We start from the raw sequence: 15,392 nt of genomic DNA on the forward strand, positions 1-15,392 counted from the left end.
GACCCAGACTTAGGATTGTCATCTGAAGAGGGGACAGTCCTGTGGGACTGAGCCCTTAACCTGAGGGATCTGACTGTAACTCCAGGTAGCTAGTGTCAGAATGAATTGTACACCTAGGTGGTGTCCACTGGACAATTTCTTGGTAAGAGGGGAAAAAGCCACACAACTGGTTTTAGAAGTGAAGTATTGAGAGCATGTTGTGTGGTGAGTATGAGAGCAGGAAAAACAGTTGGCTTTTTTTTTTTCTGTCTAAAACAAGGCCCCTGGTGGCATATTTCCTGGGTAGAGTGGAGATGCAAGCCTTTGTCACTTCCCCCTCACCTCCTCTTGCCACAGCCTTCTTGCCTGCCACAGCTAGCCGCCCATGTGGTCTCTGGCACAGCATATGTTCACATGATATTAAAAGCAGTCGAGAGTAATGAGGAATTAGTTCTGGTGGGGGATGGAACCGGTCTGCTCTTCACCACAAGATCTGCCCCTACTCCTGACCTGCCTGTGGCGTGGCTCCTTCCAGACCAGAGCAGCAGGTGGGCTCTGGCCTCCCTGCCCTCTGATGTGCATTCTGGTTGCTGGAACATATTTATTCGAGGCAGAGGGGCACACTGTTCCTACCATGGCTTTAGAAGGTCATGTTTCCCCCCATTTTTACAAGAGAGGGCTGCTGAGTCAAGCACTATTGAAACCGAAGAACGCGCACAGCTAACAGCTGACCACCAGTATGCTTACTATCCCTCAGAGTCCAGAATTTCTGATTTTTTAAAAAAGTACACTCTATTCAAAGTGATTTAGCCAAGAAAAATGAGTATTTCTTTCTCGATATGGAAAAAGAGTTTTAGACTTCAAATGTGATAAATGCGTGGACTGGCTCAATCATTAATTTTTCTTAAATGACAAAGGAAATTTATACAGATTAAACTTTAATTTTCCATTGGCATGTCTTTCTGTTTGAGATTTTTATAAAGAAATGAGATTTCTTTTTCTATTTTATATTTATAAAACATAAAATTTTAGATTTTTAATATTAAAGCTTTCCAAAATTTCCTAATACAAATGGTTCCATTGTAATATGCAATAGTTTCTTCCCCATTCTGCCCTCTGCCTCACAAGGCCTGTGGGGATCTACCAGCCATTTGAAATTTAGCTTTGAAAAGCCTTTTGAGCTCTCCCACCCTTCATTGCACCAGGGATAATTAATATATGAGTTGGTAAGTTCTACGTTCACCCACTTGCTGTTTTTATTTGGTCTTTCTTCTGATATAGTATGGTATTTATTGTTAAGGGTAATATTCCCTCTGGAAATAATAAATAAACAGCCAGAAATTATTAGCCACAGGGGTAATTGGATTACAAATAGGAAGCCTTGGAGATCTAAAACCTGCCACAGGGAACAAACTCCCAGGAGACTCCTCCGTCTGCTTTATTTCCTTCTGTTTCCCCTGTAGATTGTGCTTTGCTTCAGTCAGGAGAGTCCTGCATTGCCTCCTGTGGTATATGGAGGGGTAAGAAAAGTCCAGGCTAATCTCGAGGAGAAGGACAAGATGGCTGACTAGATGCAGCCAGTAAACCCCTCTTCCATCCACAGAAAACAAAATGTTGAATAAACCATCATATTTTGAACAGATCTTTTGAGAGAAAACACTGAAGATTCATAGAGCGGCAATGCAGACACCAAGGTTGAAGAATAGGGAAGCTGAGAAGCCTACACGGAATAGCCAAATGCCAGGACTGGCTCCCAGAACTGAACGGGTCCTAAGGAAGGGGTTAGCGAAGGACCTCTGGGGCACCACACTCCCACTATGGAACTCTGGGATTTTAGCTCCAAGAGATCCCATGAACCCCACAGACATTTGAATTGGCAAGGGGACTGCCTGGAGAGTAGGCAGAGGCAGAGCTCCAACACGCACAACATGCAACATGAAACCAACAAAGGTTTCAAATACGGGGTAGCTGTAGCAAAACAGCCACAGGCACCCATCCCCCAGGGCTCTCCATCTTTCTCTGAGAGGCTCTAGCCCCTGCTAACTGCTGGGCTGGGAGAGAGGAGGATTGCCTTTCGCGTGGGACCAAGGCATATCTGATCTGCCTGCCCCCTTGTCTGCTGGCCGCCCCCCTGTAAGCAGGCACACAAAGCACAGCCCCTAGTGCTCTGCCTGAGTGTTTTGCCAGTGGCCTGGGAGTATTTTGGCACCCCCAGCACAACTGATGCTCGACCTCAAGGGGCCAGAAGACAAAGCTATGGGCCTGGTCCCAACCCTGCAGGGTTTAGCACATGCCCAGGGGTATCAAGCTGACATCTGTGGTCTGAGTTCAAGTGGGGGAGGAGCCCCCACTCTCAGAATACTGAGAAGAGTGAGGCACAGGTTCATGAGCCAGCATGGGAGCTAGGCATCTTTCCCTTTGCAAGACCAGTCTGGGAGGGTTGTAGCCTGTTGACCAGCTACAGCTTCTGCCCAAGGGAGCCCCACAGTCTACCACAGAAGTCTCGGGGTTTGCAAATCTAGCTGAGTGGGCTTGCTCCTGAGGCAGACACTGGAGGGAGATCTGCTCAAGGCAGTGTGAACTGGGAGGGCCCCACAGCTGTTGCTGGGCAAAAAACCCCTGAGCCGTGGGCACCACACTAGCTACACACCCAGCACCACCACCCTGCCCAGAGATCTGCCACCCTTGACCCACTGCATCACCAGACCACCCACAGACATACCCCACAACCTGCTATGACTCTGCCAGGCACAGAGGAACAGCAGGTCCCCAGGGAGTTGCAGGCTTTCTGGTGACCTAACCTTTGGCTGAGGCCACCCCCAAGGGAGGGGGAAGTGTAGCCTGCCACAGCCTCCTTTGGGGCTATGGAAATGTGGGTGCAGCACCAGTGATTGGAAGGTACTTGCCCAAGGCCCTGAAAGGGACTTGGTGAGGAGGTTATCTCTTGTCACCTCCTGTTGTCTCCCTCTCCCCAGAGCACTGCTGTGAAGGCACTGAAATATAAAAGAAACTCATGGTTGAGTAAAAACCACCTGTCTGCCAGCATGCCCTCCTAAGTGCCATCTCTAGGTTCACAGCCTGAATTACACCACCAAAGAAAAATTTCTTCAGCACACATCTGCAAAACCCAGTGTAGGAAACTAGCCACAACTGAGGAATACATACAGAGCTTCGGCCCTTTGAAATCCCCTAGAACTGAAGCCAATTGACTATACATAGTACACGCCACAGTCAAACCCTCAAGGAAAGAAAAGAATATAACACAAAAAGCCCCATCCAAATGACAGCAACTTCAAAAAGATAAAGAAACATCAACCCTCAGATGAGAGGGAATCAGTGCAAGAACTACAGCAGTTAAAAAATTCAGAGTGTTTCCTTACCTCCAAAGGATTGTATTAGCTTCCCAGCAATGGATCCTAACCCAGTTGAAATTTCTGAGTGACAAACAGAATTCAGAAGCTAGGTGGCAAGGAAGCTCAATGAGATTCAAGAGAAAGCTGAAACTCAATCCAAGGAAGCCAGTAAACCTATCCAAGAGTGGAAAGAACCAAACTGAGAAAGAACCAAACTGAACTTCTGCAATTGAAAAATTCACTATAGGAATTTCAAAATACAATTGGAAGCCTTAACAACCGACTAGACCAAGCTGAGGAAAGAATTTCAGAGCTCAAAGGTTGGTCCTTTGAATCAACCCAGTCAGACAAAAATAAAGAAAAAATAACTTTAAAAATTGAACAAAACCTCTGAGAAATATGGGATTATGTAAAGAGACTAAACCTACAATTTATTGGCATTCCTGAGGAGAGAGAGTAAGCAATGTGGAAAACGTATTTGAGGGTATATTCCATGAAGATTCCCCCAATCTCACTAGAGATCAACATGCATATTCAATAAATTGTGAGACCCCTGCAAGATACTATCCAAAATGACTGTCCCCAAGACATATAGTCATCAGATATTCCGAGGTCAAAGCAAAAGAAAAAAATCTTAAAGGCAGACAGAGAAAAGGGTTAGATCACTTACAAAGGGAACCCCAGGGAACAGGGGACTTCCCCAGTCTCACTAGTGATCAACATGCAAATTCAATAAATTCAGAGAACCCCTGCAAGATACTATCCAAGATGACTATCCCCAAGACACATAGTTATCAGATGTTCCAAGGTCAAAGCAAAAGAAAAAAATCTTAAAGGCAGACAGAGAAAAGGGTTAGATCACTTACAAAGGGAATGCAGGGAACAGGGGACTTCTCAACAGAAACCTTACAAGCCAGAAGAGATGGGGAGCCTATTTTCAACACCCTTAGAGAAAAGCAATTACAACCAAGAATTTCATACCACACCAAACTAAGCTTAATAAGTGAAAGAGAAAATCTTTTCCGTACAAGCACATACAAAGGGAGTTCATTACCATAAGTCCAATCTTACAGGATATCCTTAAGGGAGTTCTAAACATAGAAATGGAAGAATGATGCCTGCTACCACAAAAGCACACTTAAGTACATAGTCCAAAGGCCCTATAAAGCAGCTACACAATCGAGACTATAAAGTAACGAGCTAAAAATGTCATGACAGGAGCAAAATCTCACATGTCAACATTAAACTTGAAAGTAAATGATCTAAATGCTCCACTTAAAAGGCACAGAGTTACAAGTTGGATTAAAAAAATGGCTGCTGTCTTTAAGAGACCCATCTCACATGTAATGACACCCATAGGTTCAAAGTAAAGAATGGAGAAAGATCTATTGTACAAATGAAATTCAGAGAAGAGCAGGAGGTACTATTCTTATATCAGATAAAACAGACTTTAAACCAACAACAGTAAAAAAGGACAAAGAAGGACATTACATAATGATAAAGGATTCAATCCAATAAGAAGACTTAACTATTCTGAATGTATTTGCAGCCAACATTGGAGCACCCAGATTCTTAAATCAAGTACTCCTAGACCTATGAAAAGACTTAGCCACATAAAAATAGTGGGGGACTTCGACACTCCACTGACAGCATTAGACAGGTCAAGGCAGAAAACTAACAAGGAAATTCTGGATTTGGCACTTAACCAATTGGACCAAATAGATATCTACAGAATACTCCACCCAACAACCACAGAATATACATTCTTCTCATTGGCATATGGAACATACTCTAGATCAACCACATGCTCAGCTGTAAAGCAAGTCTCGATAAATTCAAAAACATCAAAATCACACCAAACATACTGTCAGACCACAGTGGAATAAAAATAGAAATCAATACCAGGAAGATCTCTCAAAATCACAATTACACAGAAATTAAACAACTTGCTCCTGAGTAACTTTTGGGTACACAATGAAATTAAAGCAGAAATCAAAAAATTCTTTGAAATGAGTAAAAACAGAGACACAGCCCAGTGCGGTAGCTCATGCCTGTAATTCCAGCACTTTGGGAGGCCAAGGTAGGCAGATCACTTGAGGTCAGGAGTTCAAGAGCAGTCTGGCCAACATGGTGAAGCCCTGTCTCTACTAATAACAGAAAAATTGGCTGAGCGTGATGGTGCACACCTGTAGTCCCAGCCACTTGGGAGTCTAAGGCAGGAGAATCGCTTGAACCCGGGAGGCAAAGGTTGCAGTGAGCTGAGATCGTGCTGTTGCATTCCAGCCTTGGTGACAGAGTGAAACTCTGTCGCAAAAAAAAGAAAAAAGAAAAAAACAGAGACACAACATACCAAAAGCTCTGGGATGTAGCAAAGCAGTGTTACGAGGAAAGTTTATAGTGCTAAACACCCACATCAAGAAGTTAGAAAGATCTCAAACTGAACATTTATACACTGTTAGCAGGAAGGTAAATTAGTTAATACCCTGTGGAAAGCAGTTTGGAGATTTCTCAAATAACTTAGAACTACCATTCAACCCCAGCAATCTTATTACTGGATATATATCCAAAAGAAAATAGATTGTTCTACCAAAAGGACACATTTACCTGTATATTCATCGCAGCACTATTCACAGTAGTAAAGCATGGAACCAACCAACCTAGGTACTCATGAATGGTAGATTGGATACAGAAAAAATGTGGTGTATATATGAAATACTACACAGCCATAAAAAATAATGAAATCAATGTCCTTTGCAGCAACATGGGTGCAGCTGGAGGCCATTATCCTAAGTTAACTAACACAGGAACAGAAAACCAAATACCAAATGTTCTCACTTATAAGTGGGAGCTAAACATTGGGTACTCATGGATATAAAGATAGGAGCAGTAGACATTGGGGACTACTAGAGTGGAGAGGGAGGGTGGCAAGGGTGGAAAACCACCTATTGGGTACTGTGCTCACTACCTGGGAAATGGGTTCAATTGTACCCCAAATCTCAGCATCACACAATATACCCTTGTAACGAACCTGTACATGCACTCCCTAAATCTAAAAAGTTGAGAAAAGAAAATAAAAATCCAGCAAGTTTCAAGTTCAATCAGAAAACTACCAAGTAGTCGTGGTTGTGAGTCTCATACATTGTCCAATTTTACCAAAATAATTATTGAAAGAACCTATACGCTATAAAGCTATTAGAAAGAGGTGCTAAATGATTACAGGAAAAATTCAAATAAGACATATAAAGAATTTCAAAAAGGCAAGACTGATTACTTAGTGGAACTTGATGTTGAACAAGGTCCTGAGATAGATATTTAATATTAGGGCTTTTTGTACATTTATTAAACATATGATAGTATATTTGTTGGTTGGTAGTAGCCATTTGACTACAGGCAGAACTCCAGATTGGATGATGGGTTATTGGATCAAGAATGTTTCCTATAGAGCCTGTGGTAATCTAAGAAATATCTCTGATCTGTCTTTTAAAAAAACAGTAAAAGAAAAAAACAGTAAAACATGCTTGTGTTTTTCAAGAAACATTGTAAGAATAAAGCATTTGGACACTGATATATCTACATGTTTTAGCTTCATTGACTGCTGGAATGAGTTGAACAATGGATGTTTTTTAGACTGTTTTTCAAACATAATAGATTCAAAAAGAAAAAAATAACCTTTTCCCCCCATAGGCAAGAATATCTTGCATTCTTCTGACTTAAATTTATTCCAGTCTGTTTTCTGTTCATTTACTCTATTCATTTGCCAAAAGATTATTTCCTATTATGCCATAAAGTATGAAGTGAATGGATGAATAATGAAGATAACTAATAATTATACTCTGTAATATCTATAGTAGAATTTTTTAAGTCACAGATTTAAAATCCCCTGTGAGATAAATATTCCTTCTTTCTACTCTGTGTTCTAACATAGAAAAAGCTAAGATTGTGAAGCTAAATTGCTACCTGAATCATGACTGGTGGCATTTTGAAAAGGAAATGCCAAACTACTTTAAGAAGATTTCAAATGACAGAAGAACCGAGGGGGGAGTCTTTACTAAAATTGGAGTAAAAAGAAATTCTTGTCACTAAGAGATTGACGTTTTCGTTCTTCCCCTAATTATTTCAGTCAGAAATGTCTTCCATTATATACTGCCTTAGTCAGCCCAGCTATCACTGCTCTGGGATCGAACAGTGAATCCCTCCTACTCTTTTTTGCACACAGTCATCCATATATTATTAATTATATTCACATCATCCTTCCCATTGCCTGTATTCTGCCCTATGAAAGAATTCAAGGTGAGCACTGTTCGCATTTCAGTCTGTTACCTTCAGGAAAGGAAATTCACAGCATTATCTCCTCAATATTAACGAGCTTTATACTAGGAGAACCATAGTAAGTTTGTCCCAGGATAGAATCAGATGTTTAAAGTTGTCCTAATGTAATAGCGCTATGTTCTAATATTCAGCTTTGGTGACATCTAGTCCATTCTTTTCCCAAGCCTAGCCATTTGGTATGTTTTCAGATTCATAGATTCATGAGAAGTTGCAATCTTGTTTAATCAAAATACTCCAGAGTGTATCAACAGGACACTTATAAACTAATATTTCTCAAAATACTCATGGTGAAGGGCAGTCTCTTAAAATTTTCTGTCACAGCCCAGTAGATTTTATAAAATACAGTGGAAATGAATTATTAGAAGGTGATACTGGATATCAGGAAAATAAAATTGCTATGAAAAATGTCTAAGAGGTTACTCTAGATTTCTGTACTTACCTTGTCACAGACCAGTTCCAGTCCATAGACCCTGCCTTGCATAGCAATGTTCTAAAACATCCTTTTTACTTTTCTCCAGTCTTTTGTCAGGTGAGAAAATCATTATTGTATTATACCAAGAGCAAAGAGCAGGGAGCGGTCTCTATGGGCAGAGGCAATAAGAAGTTATATTGTCTGTAGAGAATTTTAAAACAATCATGTAATTGACTAAAAATCAGTCTACTTTTTATCAGCGTTCTCCAGCAATTCCTAACAATGTCAATGATAAAATGCTTCTCCTCTCAAAGATCTTCTGCACATAGAGCCTACTGTTTGCACTTTAATCAATTGTGTTGCTGTACCCCATATAGTCTAGTTTCTTCACTCTCTCTCTCTCTCTCTTTTTTTTTTTTTTAGAGACGAAGTTTCCCTCTTGTTACCCAGGCTGGAGTGCAATGGCGTGATCTCAGCTCACCGCAACCTCTGCCTCCCAGGTTCAAACGATTCTCCTGCCTCAGCCTCCTGAGTAGCTGGGATTTTAGTAGAGACAGGGATTCTCCATATTGGTCAGGCTGGTCTCAAACTCCCGACCTCAGGTGATCCACCCACCTCAGCCTCCCAAAGTGCTGAGATTACAGGCATGAGCCACCGTGCCCAGCCTTCTTCACACTCTCTTTTATCAAATAGGATATACTACTGTATTAAGAGTTTGACCAATTCAGAAAATAATGGAAGACTTTTTCTTGCCTGTTCAGACATTATATTTCTTCAGAGTACTTCTGCTTTTAACAATAGTGCCGTCATTGCTAATTAATGTTTGGTTTATGAAATCAACTGAGGCTGGATCTTTTTTCTCCATGTTCAGTCTTAATTAGTACCTCGGTATCATAAATTTCTATTTGGAGAAATTTTTTTATTTCCCCTAAATGTACTATAGGATTTTCATCTCTTCTGAAATCTACCCATTGTTGAATTAGTCTTCCAGTTGGTCTAAGTAAACTTGAAAATTGTTTTTTGCCTCCCAGAGATGGCAATGGCATAGCCTTAGACTAGATCCTGTAAGAGGGTTTGGGGCATGTGTGTTATTAGTGAATATTCTTCAGGAAAAAAACTTGTAAGGGATGAGAGAGGCAGAATAGGGAAGGGGAAGGAACTGAGCATGGTTATGGTCTCTAGTAAAGTCTAGCATTGGCCTGATCCACTGGAGTGTGTGTGTGTGTGTGTGTGTGTGTGTGTGTGTGTTGGAAGGGATGCTCTAGGGCATAAATCACAGTGCAGAGCTGTCCTTCCTGTGACAGACCGTCATTGTCCACCCTTGGGAGGGGAGCATAAAACCTCCCAAACATCCTAGGCCTGGGACTTGGAGGTGGAAGATGCAAGTGGTGCTTGCAGAGACACTATAGGTAGGAAAGGCAAACCCATACCTGCATTATGCATCAATCCTGATCAGGATGAATCATTGACTGTTTTCGAGTTGGAGGTGTCTAATGGAATCACCTTGCTAGGTGACCTTGTGCATAGGTCCGGTATAGGTCATCTGGGTGGAACACCAGCAGCATCTACAACAGTCTGTACTGTGCAGTGTGCAGATCCACTGGCTTTTCACATTTAACCCACTCCATCTAGATACAGCTTCTCCAGGATTCTAGTTAGTCACAATATCTGGGGAAACTTCCAAGAGGAAGGTCAGGGGAAGAAAGTAGATTTCTGCTGTGGCAATTTGTCCCAAGCTATAATCAATACTCATTATCACCATCCTTCACAACCTTTTCTAGATTCCCCTCATCCTTGGCTAGTACTTCTTCTAGTCTAGTTGGCTTGTTAGCGGGGAGGGGGGTGACCCTGATCCACATCACTGAGGTGCTGGGCCCCAGCTTACTGTGCCTTATCAGTATATGGTTGCACTTGCCCATTTGCAGTTGAAACTGGGCATAGGAGAACCAGGGGATGCCTCACTAGATTACCTGAGCACCAAGTATATTCCTTGCACTCCCATTTTGCGTCAGGCTTACCTCCCCATAATAACCAGAGTGAACTACATCTGGCAGCATGGGCACTCCTTTGTGTACCTGCTAGTCTACTGGCACATGGAGCCTTAAATAACTAGGTGGCAGCCACAGCAATAAGTGTAGTGGGTATCTTGATGTACCCCTGTTGGAAATGTTCTCTTGATGAAGACCAGGACTTCTTGACCCAAAAGCTGGGAGAATAGGAAGCACAAAGTCCCCAAGTAGATCATTGGTAATGATGGAGAGAAGTGCTACTCCTATTTATACCCCTTGGTCCCTCAGCCCAGGTAGTCTACTTGCTTGGGACACAGTACCTTAAACTGGCTATTGAAGCTGTCTACACATCCTGAAGGATAGTACCCCTCTCACAAGTTTTCTACCTACTACCTGGCACGTGAGCTGTACCTTTAAGTGTCCTTTCCAGAGCTCTATCAAGCTGGCATCTTCTGTATGATGAGGAATGCAGTAGGACCAGTGGATCTCATGTTCAGGCGCCCTTTACCACACCTTCCTTTGGGGTGGGGGAAGCGGGGAGGGAAAGCATTAGGAGATATACCTAATGTAAATGACAAGTTAATGGGTGCAGCACACCAACATGGCACATGTATACATATGTAACAAACCTGCACGTTGTGCACACGTACCCTAGAACTTAAAGTATAATTTTAAAAAAAGGAAAAAAAAGGTTTTGCATATTCCAAGGTGGTGTTTTTTAGATCCTATGTCAAGATATCAGACAATTGGTGAGTTTTCAGTTAGTGGTGCTTGCAGAAACACTGCAGGTAGGAAAAGCAAACCCATACCTGCATTATGCATCAATCCTGATCAGGATGAGTCATTGACTTTTTTCGAGTAGGAGGTGTCTGATGGAATCACCTTGCTATCAGGTGCTTGGTGCGTCTCCTCAAGGGATAGTACCATGTCAGGGGATTAGTTTTTATTTCTCTGCTGGAAGGTCAGACATTCAGTGACAGGAAAGGCTTTATCTACTACTGGGCCTAGATGTAGTATCCATCTCAGCTTATGACTACCCTGTTCTTGAGCAAGTTGGGTAAGTACTGGGGTGGCTGGTGACAGAAGCTGGCTGATATCTACTGGCCAAGTCATCCTGTCCATGTGGTTATTAATGCTTCTTCTACAGTGGGTGCTGTCTGGTGGACAAAGATCTCACACTTCATTCCCACTCTAATAGATCCATTCACATACCTCCTTCCCAGAACATTTTTGTTCCCATGCCCTCTCAATGGCCCGAACTAGGGTATATATATGTTCTCATTTTCACGTATATTTCTATATTCATCTATATTTATTGAAATTCATGAGTTCACATCAATATCTTTGATCCCAGTCCGACACCATGAGCACCACTGTGCTCATTCAAGTTTTTTCCCTTTTCATATTTATATCTCCCATCTCCAACAGTGAGAAACCTGTCTCCCTGTCTCCCATTATCCTTTTTTTTTTTTTTTTTTTGATAAGGTCTCTCTTTGTCCCCCAGGCTGGAGTGCAGTGGCACAGTCTCGGCTCACTGCAGCCTCCGCCTCCTGAGTTCAAGCGATTCTCCTGCCTCAGCCTCCCGAGTAGCTGGGATTACAGGTGTGCACCACCACACCCGGTGAATTTTTGTATTTTTAGTAGGGACAGGATTTCACTGTGTTGGCGAGGCTGGTCTCAGACTCCTGACCTCAAGTGATCTGCTTGCCTCAGCCTCCCCAAGTGCTGGGATTACAGGTGTGAGCCACCGCACCTAGCCCCATTCTCCTTAATGCATTTATTTACTTGATCAGTTTCCCTGTATGTAGCATTTCACATTGCTGCTATTGTCCCCTATCTTTTGTGGATATCCACCTGACTCCACTTGGGCTATAATATCCCACCCCAGTTCTTCTTTCCAAATGGATGCTCTCCTCATGCTGCTAAGGTTCTGATACCTTATGCCAGGTCTGCTCTCCTGCATGGATGTCTTCCTCACTCTATTCACATTTTGGCACCACTCAGAGGGAAGTAGGGGCCTCACACAGTCCCTGAACCTAAGCCACATGGTCCATGCCATCTTTACTACAGCTCAACAGGGGGACATTGTCACAGGTAATGAGATTGTATTACCTTGTTTTCCATTTGTTATTTTTTTTCCAGGATTAGATACAATTTAATAATGGTTCAATTCCAGAATAAAAGTTATTGTAGGTAAGACCATGAAATTTCCTTACACTTGATTTTAAATACATTGCGCTAATTTTCTAAAACTCAGAGGAACCCATATTTACAGTAGGCAGAATATTTATGAAAAAATCTGGCATCAGGTATATTTATATATATGTATGTGTATGTGTATATGTGTGTGTGTGTGTATATGTATCCCGAGATTATATGAACTAAGAAACAGGTTGTATATCTTAACAGCAGTACTAGAGTACAGAGTTTCAGACTTGGATTTATAAATGCTTTCAACGTATGGTGTTTGGAAAAGAAGAAGACGTCATCTGGTTTTCAAAACCTGAAGTTTTTCTCGGGACTGAAGTCAAAATCATAACCACCACAGAGGGAAAAGGGAAGCTTTTCCCCTTAATTGTTCATCTGCATCAGAAACTCCAGTGTCCCTGAGATAGGAACCACTGTAATTAGAAGGGAATGAACAGGTTTCTCCCAAAGGAAGATTGTTTGTTGCTGAATTATGCCTGCTGCCCTGATCATTAGGTATAAACTTTGCATCTTCCAACCTAATGCTTGGCAGCACCAAGACGTTTCAGTAATGGTTCATCATAAACCCAGCATTCTCCATCTTCATGAAATAACCTTCTCTCCCACTGAATTTCCTTCTCCTTCCTTTCTCGGGCTTCTGCTCTTTGTCTTTCTTCAAGCCTGTGCTTTGCTTCAGCTGCTGCATCAATGTCTCTGATTTTTAAGTTGAAAGTGATATCCTTCCAAAGGCTGCGGGATTCGTACTCATTCTGATCTTCCAACTTCTTCACTTTCTCCTTGCTTATAGGCAACTTCTTGGTATCTACAAAGACTGTATTTTCCCCTGTTGCATATTTTGCATACATCACACCATTCCATTCCCCTTCAATTGAGCAAAAAGACTTCTTATCATTTGGAGAAAAAACCTCAGCAGTAATTCTGTGCTTCTTGCCCCCATAGAAAGGTTTAGTGTGGAAGATGATATTTGCACTATAGCCTGTTTTGGAACAATTAATATTGCATTCTCCTCCTAATTCCACCCAGGGCACTGTGAGGATAGACCTTCCATAGCCATTGGGGAATGTGAGAATGTAATGTTCATCATAGTCCAGACATGAGACACAGCCCTGCCCTATGTTGTGCACCCCAATTGACATCCCAAGGAATTTTGATTTGGTCCAGATATGAGCATTGAATTGTATCTTCTTGTTAAAACACTCATCATAAAAGGCTGAAATGGGTGGATGATGGGAAACCTGCTTAGCCACGAATGTTACACTGTTTTTGGAAACCCAGGGAACTGGTCCTTCTGAAACTAGTTCTGTGTTCTCTTCAGTATCATTTGGTAACGTCCAATGACACTGAAAAATCTTTCCCAAAATGGGATTGTATGGCTTTTTGGCAACTGATCCTTTCCTTCCCGCATGAAAGGCTGAGAGGTACCATTTCACAACCTGAACCATTCGATCCTTGGGATCCTTCTGGTCACTAATGCTCACAAACAGGTCCGGATGTGCAAAAAAGTCTGCGTACATTTCTAAAAGAGATCTTTCAAGATAAACGTTGGAAGAACTACCTTAGTAAGATCCATTCCAAGTCTAACCTGTGACAAGAGATGCATGGTAACGCTCTTGTGCTCCTCCACAGACCCTGCCTCCACATCATCATCTCTGTCATCATGTGAATCGAGAAGGTCAGCATCACTTGTTTCATTGGACATGGAAGAATTAAGTGATATCTGTGATATCTGGGCATTTCAGACTATTTACCAAGCTGCTGTGTGTCAGGACCGAGGCAGATCCAGAAGGATCTATTAAGCGCTTTGGGGATGAGCCACTTTGATGGAATTCATCAGCATCATAAAATTCTTCTTCACTGCTGGAGTAAGAGAACTCTGGGACTGTATTTGGAGACAAGTTCACATGGCTTGGAGAAGTGAGACTACTACTTGGTGGTGAATGGCCACTGCCCGTACTATTTGGTGTAGGAGTCTGATGATGTCCCAAGGTAGCCAACACAGGTCCAACTGGTAGGGAAGATGGACGCTGCTCTGACTTACGCAACTGAACAGGTTCTGGAGGTAACACAGTCTGGGAAGGCATTGTGCTGATCACAGGTTCCAAAGGACTAGGTTGATATATTGCATCTACAGGATTAATAGTACTGTTGGCAATCTGCAGCAACACAATGCAGTGTTTAATTGATTCTACCATGCTATTTGTTGTCTCTTTGAGAGTTTCAATTTTCTTTCTCTGTTCATCTTCTTTGCAGTTTTGAAGCTTGTCATCAAAAAGCTTTAATTGTTCAATCAAGATTTGTAGGTAAGCATCAGCTTCTGTAAGTTTCTTATCAAAATCTTGGACACTAGGAACAAATGCTGAATCCAAACCTCTGAGTCTAACACATCCTCTGTGAGAGCCTCTCATTATTTTGTCCTTGGACGTGTAGTAGGAGAGCAGTCCTGCATTGTAGTCCAGCACGAACCAACGGTACTGCCAGCCTTTCATCACGTTAGTCCATTTGCTCAGTGGCCCTTCTGTGATGGATGCCATCTTGAGAGCTGCCAATGACCTCCATTTGTTATTTCTTTTTTTTCTTTCATGTATAGCTCTCTCTAGAATTATCCACGACAGGGACAGGCCAAGAGGAAAGAATGATTGGGAGGGCAGAATTTGAGAATTACCACACTATTAATTATTATGTCCCTAATATTAAGCCCAAGTGATAAAGATGTAATGAAAAATAAAGAAACACAGAACTGTCATTGTTGTGTGCCAGTATATGAGACATATTAAATTCTCATTATAACAAACACCACACAGAACTCCTTGAGTACATATCAAAATATTCAGCTTAATAAATCACATACAAGTTAATCACAAGGGCTGTATATGATGGATGAAAACTGCCTTTAGTAGTAGTTTTTAATTTCTATTCTATAACTTACTATGATAATAATTGCACTCTTCACTTTATTAAGTAATTTTTTAGTATAAATATGTCCCATGTAATATCTGGGATATAGTTTTGGTAAAAAAAATTTGTTGCTTATCTGAAATTACAATTTAGTAGGGTATCCTGTATTTTTATCTGCTAAATATGGCAACCATAGGTAAGAAGAGA

At 41.7% G+C, this 15,392-nt stretch overlaps 1 protein-coding gene across 1 annotated transcript; it reads right to left on the bottom strand.

Moving 5' to 3' along the window:
- Window positions 1-12,801: 12,801 nt before the first annotated feature.
- Window positions 12,802-14,861, bottom strand: LOC116485166 (oxysterol-binding protein-related protein 9-like). Its single transcript, XM_032753747.2, is given in 3 exon segments — window positions 12,802-13,821; window positions 13,824-14,004; window positions 14,006-14,861. Coding segments are annotated over 3 exon segments (2,010 nt in total). The 5' UTR covers window positions 14,822-14,861; the 3' UTR covers window positions 12,802-12,808.
- Between the last annotated feature and the right edge of the window lie 531 nt (window positions 14,862-15,392).

This window comes from Hylobates moloch, unplaced genomic scaffold, assembly GCF_009828535.3.
Source record: "Hylobates moloch isolate HMO894 unplaced genomic scaffold, HMol_V3 SCAFFOLD_16, whole genome shotgun sequence".
NCBI lineage: Eukaryota > Metazoa > Chordata > Mammalia > Primates > Hylobatidae > Hylobates > Hylobates moloch.